The 7858-nt window shown below is 62.1% G+C and overlaps 1 protein-coding gene across 1 annotated transcript in view; it reads right to left on the bottom strand.

Annotated features, from left to right (window-relative positions):
• TET3 (tet methylcytosine dioxygenase 3) overlaps positions 1-5805 on the bottom strand; it is a 21515-nt gene extending 15710 nt beyond the window's left edge. Inside the window, 4 exon segments of the mRNA XM_059490667.1 lie at positions 2547-2661; positions 2663-2739; positions 3499-3564; positions 5788-5805. Coding sequence (XP_059346650.1) covers positions 2547-2661; positions 2663-2739; positions 3499-3564; positions 5788-5805 — 276 coding nt within the window.
• Between the last annotated feature and the right edge of the window lie 2053 nt (positions 5806-7858).

Here is a 7858-nt window from a genome sequence, read left to right as displayed (position 1 = left end):
GGAGCGCCACCAGACCCCAGAGATGGGAAATCCCTTCCTGATCCAAATCCCTCCACAGCCCCCAGCTGCGGGGAGGAGGGGAGAGGCACGGGAAGGGAAAGAGGAAGGAGAAGAGGGAAGTGGAAGGGGAATACAGGGAAGGAGATGAAGGCGAAGAGGAAGGAGATGAGGGGAGGGAGATGAAGGGAAAGGAGAAGCAGGAGGCAGGCCGCAGAGGAGCAAATGACCTAAATCCAGCTCGCTGCCCTGAAAAGGGGAATTCAAGGAAACGTGGGAAGGCCGAGGGCTGAGTGAGAGCCCCCGGGTCCCCCCGGGTCCCCCCGTGGCCGGGTACCCGCCCTGGTCCCGCCCCTGTCCCGCCCTGTCTCCAGAGCTGTTTCCGCGGCCCGGGCTGACCCCGGCGGGGCTGAGCCGCTCACTCCTGTCCTCATTTAGCCCGGAGCAAAGCCGGAGTAACCCCGGGAGCTGAGCTGATCTCCGCTGTGGGAACCCTGGCTCTGATCTGCTCCAGTCTCCTGGGGACCCCATGGGCACGAGCCCTCCCACCCCAGCAACACTGCACCCCCTTTTCCTGCTCCTCTGGGGTGTGACGAGCTGGAACGTGAGAGAATCCCACTCCCCACCCCACCAGTACTGGGGGCTTCCCAGGGAGATGGAGGATTTGTTCCCACCTCTAACCTTCTTGTTTCCCCATGAAATGTGTTTTCCCTTTTGGAAGGGAAGCTTGAGGTGGGGATGTTTGGGCTCAGGATGGTTGGGAATGGAGGCTCAAGGTGGGAATGCTCAAGAGTGGGGATGCTTGGGGTGAGGATTTCGGGATCAGGAATGCTCAGCAAGGGGATGTTCAAAGCAGGAAGGCTTGGGGTTGGAATGTTTGGGGATGCTTGGGGTGAAGATGTTTGGGGTCAGGACACTTGGGGAAGGGACACGGAGCAGGAAAATTCGGAGCAGGGACAGGGAGCAGGAAAATTGGGAGCAGGGACACAGAGCAGGGACACTCAGAGCGGGACACCCGGGATGGGAGCACCCAGGGATGCTCAGCAGTGCCTCCGCAGCTGCTCCCAGTGGCCGCTCCCAGCAGAGCAGATTTTGGGAAGCCAAATGCCCTCGCCTGAGCTACCAGCACGCTGCTGGGGCTGCTGAGCCTTCCCAGCACAGCAGCGAGCCCGCCCGGGAGCCGCCAGCTGGCACAGGCACGGGAAAGGCTTGGCACGGCACAGCTGCCGGCCCCGGCCCGGAGCCCAGCTCTTGAAAGGGAAAAAAAGGAGGAAAAACATTAAAAAAAAAACCACCCCACGGGACTATTTTTGTTTCTCGAAGCGGTTTTTGCCTTAAACACAGCTGGCTGCCCTCGTGCCGGCTCCCAGATTGGCACGGCTGAATCACCCAGCCTGCCACGACCCTGGGGAGGGAGGGAGAGGAGGGGAGGAAGGGAAGGGGAAGAGGAGGAGGAAGAGGAAGGGGAAGAGGAGGAGGAGGAGGAAGAGGAAGAGGAAGAGGAAGAGGAAGAGGAAGAGGAAGAGGAAGAGGAAGAGGAAGAGGAAGAGGAAGAGGAAGAGGAAGGAGAATATGGGGAAGGAAATGAAGGCAAAGAAGGGGATGAAGGAGGGGAAGGGGAAGGGAAATAAGGGAATGAAGAGAAAAGGTAGAAAAACGAAAAAGGGAAGAAAGGGGAAGAAGGAATGGGAGAAAGGGGATGGGCAAGGAGGGGAAGGGGGATAGAAAAGGAACATGGGGATGGGGAGGAAGGGAAACAAGGGGAAGAATGGGAACAGGGCAAGGAGGAAGGTGACAGGGGCAGGGAAGGACAAGGACACACATGGGAAGGAAGTGGCAGCACATGAGCTGTATGGGAAAGGCCTGGGGCCTCTCCTCACCTGCCACCCGGCCCAGCTGCGCCTCCCATCCCACTCCAGCCCAGTTTCACAGCCCCCCAGTGCCAGCATTGCCCACAGGACCAGGCTCCGTCCCCTCCCAGCCCCTCCAGCCCCCAGTGGGGACATTTCTACCCCGCCAATTCCTTTGCACTGCAAATCAGGGGCAAAAGCCAGATTTGGGGGAGCGAGGAGCAAAGGTTTCATCCACAGCCACACACTGACCAAACTGCAGCCCAGCTTCCAAGGCTTTGAACAGAGGAGTCTCTGCACCCTCCTGGTCCCCAGGTGCAAGCCAGGGATGTGCCAGCCAGCACCCATGGGTGCTCAGGCCTCCTCCATGTCATCCCCAACCCGTCATACCTGCGGGATGCTGCCGTGCCCCCCCTGGTCCTCAGGTGCAAATTAGGGATGTGCCAACGAGCACCCATGGGTGCTCAGCTCCCCTACATGTCATCCCCATCCCGTCATACCTGGGGGATGCTGCTGTGCCCCCCTGGCCCCCAGGTGTGAGTCAGGGATGTGCTCAGCCCCTCTCCAGGCCATCCCCATCCCATCACACCTGGGGGATGCTGCCGTGCCCCCCCTGGTCCTCAGGTGCAAATTAGGGATGTGCCAGACAGCACCCATGGGTGCTCAGCCCCTCTCCAGGCCATCCCCATCCCGTCATACCTGGGGGATGCTGCTGTGCCCCCCCTGCCCGGGACGTGGGGCTCCTCACGCCGCGCACAGCCCGACCTTCAGCAGAGGAGGAGGAGGAGGAGGAGGAGAGCCGTGTGTGCCGCCTGGCAAGCACGGGCACGCTGCTGGCGCGCCGGCCGGCGGGCAGGGGCCGGGGATGAGTGGGAGCCGGGCCCTGCCCCGCCTGGGAGCGGGGAAACGCCTCCCCTGCCAAAGCCACGGCTGCTTTTGCGCCACGTCCCGTTCCCCGTGGGGAAAAACATCCCGTGGCAGGTGGGAGACGCTGCCCCTTCGGATGAAATCCCCGCCCCAGAGCTGGAGGAAAATGTGTTGGCAGCACGGCACCGGCAAAGTGCAGCGCGCTGTACAAAGAATTCCCTTTTTGTACCCAAACATTTCAGTCTCTCCCGCTATCCCACAGCCTCCCCGGGGGCTGGGGCCGCTGAGTCAGCGCCGGCTGTGCTGAGTCACCTCAGCCCATGAGCTCAGCGCGGGGGTTTGGCATCTCCACGCTGCTCCTCGGCTCTGCCAGGCCCCCAGAGCCTCTGCCAACACCTCTGCCAACATTCTGGGGTCTCAGCAGCTCCTCCTCAGCCATCCCCAAAACCACAGCAACACAACCAGCAAAGGGTGAGCACGCCGGGGAAGCCGGTGACGTTTCAAACCTTCCCACCCTCCAAGCGCGCCGTGGTCCTCTCCAAAAACACCTCACACAGACCACCCACGCGCCGGGACGGCAGCCACCCTCATCCTCCCCTTCTCGCCGGCCAAAGGAGGAAATGGAACAGTGAAAGGACAGCAAAATGAAATCAGGTTTTGCCTTTTTTCCTTTTCCCCTCGCTGGGGCCAGCAGCAGCACGGGGAAAGCGGCGCTGCCGCCTCCAGTGTCCCCAGCCCGCTGGTGCCGGTGCTGGTGCTGATGATGATGACTCTGATGACTCACGGGGAAGGCAGGAGGGAGGAAGGAGGGGGGAAGCTGCGCGTGCACGGGGCCGTGGTGTTTGTAAACCTAAAAAAAGCCATGTGCGGGCAGGCAGCGTGCTGGGCCGGCTGGAGGCGGGGAGGGAGAGCCACGGGGCAGGCGGCGTGGGCCCAGGGCGATCCCAGTATGATCCCAGGGTGATCCCAGTGCGATCCCAGTATGAACCACAGGGCAGGCGTGAGCCCAGTGCGATCCCAGGGTGATCCCAGGGTGATCCCAGTGCGATCCCAGTGCGATCCCAGTATGAACCACAGGGCAGGCGTGAGCCCAGTGCGATCCCAGTGCGATCCCAGTGTGATCCCAGTGCTCTCAGTGCACTCCCAGTATGCTCCCAATGCTTTCCAGCTGGCAGACAGGCTGTTCCCAGTGCTCCCAGTGCTCCCCAGCTGGCAGCCAGGCTGTGTGCTCCAACACCAACCATCCCAGCCAGGGAGGCTCACAGAGACACCTGGCACAGCTGGGAGAAGCTGGCACTGCCACCAGGGCTGGTGCAGCCATGGCGTTAATTAAGCGCCGGGCCTTTAATTGCCACGGCGTTAATTGGTGCAGGTTTAGGCGCCTGAGCTTTAACTGCAGCGGCTTCAAGGCAACGGCCTCAAGTGCAGAGGCTGTAATTGCAACACAGTGGGATCCTCTGGAGCCCCTCACTCACCCTGCCCCACACTCCCTGCTCCATCCCAGCTCCTGGGATGTTTCTCCATCCTTTCCAGCCAGCCTGAGAAGCAGAGCAGACTGTGCCACCAGCCCTGTGGTGACAAACCCTCCGGCCACCCCACACTGACAACTGCAGCATTTACAACTTGCTCCAATCCTTTTTTTTTTTTTTTTTTAAACAGCATTTTCAGGGCTTGGTGTGGTTCAGAATTTTTTTTTTCCCCTCGTTTGGCTGCGATGGGAACTGCAGGCTCAGGAGCTCGTGGTCCCCAGCTCCCCCCTTCGACAGCAAAATCTCATTTAATCAAAAGATGCGGCGACTGGATGTGCAGAAGCACTTGGCTCTCGCTCTCTTTTTTTCCCCTTAAGAACTGCCATTTTAGCTGTAGCAAACAAACACGCTGCATTGTCCCTGCCCGCAGCAAAGGGGGTTTTGGCCCCGGGACAGAGGGGCTGAGCTGGGTTGGTGTGGCGGGCAGATGTGCAACGGGGACGGGCCCAGCGCAGCTGTTTCACCTCCAGCCTCTTCCCGTTTCATTTCATCTCCCCTTGGACGGCGGCCCGGGGAGCGGGGGATAAATAAAAAAAGCTCTTTCATCCTCACAAACGGTCTGGCACCCTTCTCCACAGAGCTCAAAGCACCGAGATTAAAGCGCTGGCACAGGACGGAGCTGGGGGTGTCCCCAGGAGGGGTTTGGGGCACCTCCCTCATCCCAGCCCACAGAGGGGACAGTGAGGGGACAGGGACACTGGGTTTGGGGCTGGCCCCTTCAGGATGTCCCCTTGAGAGGATACCCTGGGCACACGTGGAGTCAGGGACACGGTGGGGACAGGGAATGGGGACCCACAGGGACAGGGAAAGCTGGCACGGGCTGGGACCGAGGACCCCAAATTCACAAAGGGTCCAGCACAGGCAGGAAGAGACCCCAGGGGAATGGGAATGGGGACAAGGGACACCAATGGCATGGGAATGGGGACAAGGGAGCCCTGTCCACGCAGGGAAGGGACTGGGGACACCAATGGCATGGGAATGGGGACAAGGGAGCCCTGTCCACGCAGGGAAGGGACTGGGGACACCAATGGCATGGGAATGGGGACAAGGGAGCCCTGTCCATGCAGGGAAGGGACTGGGGACACCAATGGCATGGGAATGGGGACAAGGAACTCTTGTGCATGCAGGTAGAGGACTTGGGACCCCAATGGCACAGAAATAGGGACAAGGGACCCCAGCACAGGCAGGTAGGGGACTGGGGACCCCACTGGCGTGGGAATGGGGACAAGGGACCCCACTGGCGTGGGAATGGGGACAAGGGACCCTGCACAGGCAGGAAGGGATCAGGAATGCCAGCAGGAGCAGGGAGCCAAGCATGCACGGGTGGTTGACAGCTCACCCCCAGTGTGCCAGCACCAGCAACATCCCAGCAGGGGCTTTTTGGGACACAGACCCACAGCACAACCACATGTCCCAGAGCCACCGTCCCACCACTTTGCCATCCCCATTCCCAGCTGGGCCAGCAAAGCCCCTCAAAAAAGGCCAAAATCCTGGGGACACACACAGTCTCAGACCCCACCAGAGCCACCTTCCCCCTTAATTACCTGCAAGAAAGAGTCCATGTCGGGAAATCCGAAAAACAAACTCGGTCACAGCTAACGAGGTGCCAAAGGCCAAGAGCTGGGCTCCTTTATGGGGCCACCATAACACCCTGGAGGACTCTGCCCAGCCCTTCCCAGCATGATGCAACCTCGGGGCTCACTGCATCCCGGCACAACCCACCGACCGCCCCGGCACCTGCCGCCGGCTCCAGCTGGGATTTCTGATTTTTGGGGGTTTTTTTGGGTTTTTTTTTTTTTTGCACAGCATCCGGAGGCAGCTCCGGCGTTGGCGGGCGCACGCGCCGGCCGCGAGATCCGAAGCATCCCCACACGTGGTGCCAAAAACGCCGCTCACCGCCGGCTCCCAACTCGGATTTTTGGCAACGCTCTGCCCACCCTGACCTCGGCGATGTCCCTTGGAGCCACCAACACTCGCAGGTGCTCGGGACGCCCAAAAGTGCCAAACCGCGCCGGGGTATCACCAAAATCACCGCCTGGGCGGGTGGGTGAGCCCCCCCCGAGGAGGAGCAGCTGGTTTTGGTGCCCACCTCCGCCGTGCCGTGACGGAAAGCGGGGGGATGCCCGCTCCGGACCCCGGGACTTCGTCACGGCGAGGGGATGACAGCTGCCACCGGGCCCGGGTGACGTCACGGTGACGTCACGGCGGGGAGCCTCATCGCCCTTGTTCGCATCACCCCGCCGCACCTCTGAGCTCAGCACATTGCGCGATGGTTTTAATGGAAATAATGATTAATAAAGGCGAAAAAAAGCACACGGGGGAATGACGATATGGGGGGGAGAGGGGGGTGCACCTTAAGGCTTATCGGCCTCCCACCCCTAAACACCACCACCCCCCCCTTCAACCCCCCCACCACGAAGCGATGCTGGAGGAAAAGGAAAGGGATAAAAGCAGGAAAACAGCCCCAAAACGGGGCCGGGGGCGCGGGGCCCTCCCCAGGCCCCGCCGCTTTGTCCTCTCGGCCCCGCGGGGCCGCCAACACCGCGGGGGGGGGGGGGGGGGGGGGTCTTTAACCTCCCCCGCACCGCCCCGCAAGGCCAAGGAGGGATTGGGGTTTTTTGGGGAGGGTTTGGGGGGGTGCAAAGGGAAGGTTCTGGAGGGGAGAAGGGGTGCGCTTACCTCGCCGCTGCCCCCGCGCTGCCCCGCAGCCCCCGCCGGCCCCGCACGGCGCCGGCCCTCAGGAGGAAGCCATCTTGTCTCCCTCTCCTCCGCGCTCCCTCACCGCCGCCCCGCTGCAGCCGGGGGGGGGAATGAGCGCCGCATCCCTGCTCCCCCCCTGTCCTCCTCCTCCTCCTCTTCTTCTTCCCTCCTTCCTCCTCCTCCTCCTCCTTCCTCCTCCTTCTTCCTCCTCCTCCTCCTCCTTTCCCCCCCACGCACAGCCCCCCCCCTTTCCCCCACGCAGTGGCACCGCCCGCCCGCTCCCTCCGCTGCGCAGGAGCGGGCCATGAGGGGGACGCGGGGGGGGACACGGGGGGATGTGGGGACACGGACGGGGGACACGGACGAGGGACACGAGGGGGGACACGAGGGAGATGTGGGGACATGAGGGAGAACCCGGGGGGGGACACGAGGGGGACATGAAAGGGGACATGGAGGACATGAGAGGGGACACGGAGGGATATGGGGACACGGGGGGGATACGGAGGGGGACATGAAGAGGACACGGGTGAGTGTGGGGACATGAGGGGGACACAGAGGGAGACACGCGGGGAGACACGAGGGGGACACGGGGGGATGTGGGAACACAAGAGGGACACGGGGGGGGACATGAAGGGGGGACACGAAGGGGGACATAAGGGGGATGTGGGGACACGAGGGGGACATGGGAGGTTGTAGGTGGCACACAAGGACAGGGACACAGACCTGCCACCCCACAGCCCCAAAATGGGGTCACAGGACCCCCAAGCCCTGCCCTTTATGTCACTGTCCCCCAGGAAACTGAGGCAGGGGCTGGGAGCAGCCAAAAAGCCCAAAAGCAGCCGGGGAGCCCCCAAAAAGCTCTGTACGCACACACACCCCCCAATATTCTCCTGCCATTAAACCCCTGAGAACCTC

The sequence above is a fragment of the Ammospiza nelsoni genome, chromosome 30, assembly GCF_027579445.1.
Source record: "Ammospiza nelsoni isolate bAmmNel1 chromosome 30, bAmmNel1.pri, whole genome shotgun sequence".
NCBI classification, from domain to species: Eukaryota; Metazoa; Chordata; class Aves; order Passeriformes; family Passerellidae; genus Ammospiza; species Ammospiza nelsoni.
The sequence above is the reverse complement of the archived record's forward strand: the minus strand, read 5'-3'. Positions and strand labels throughout refer to the sequence as shown.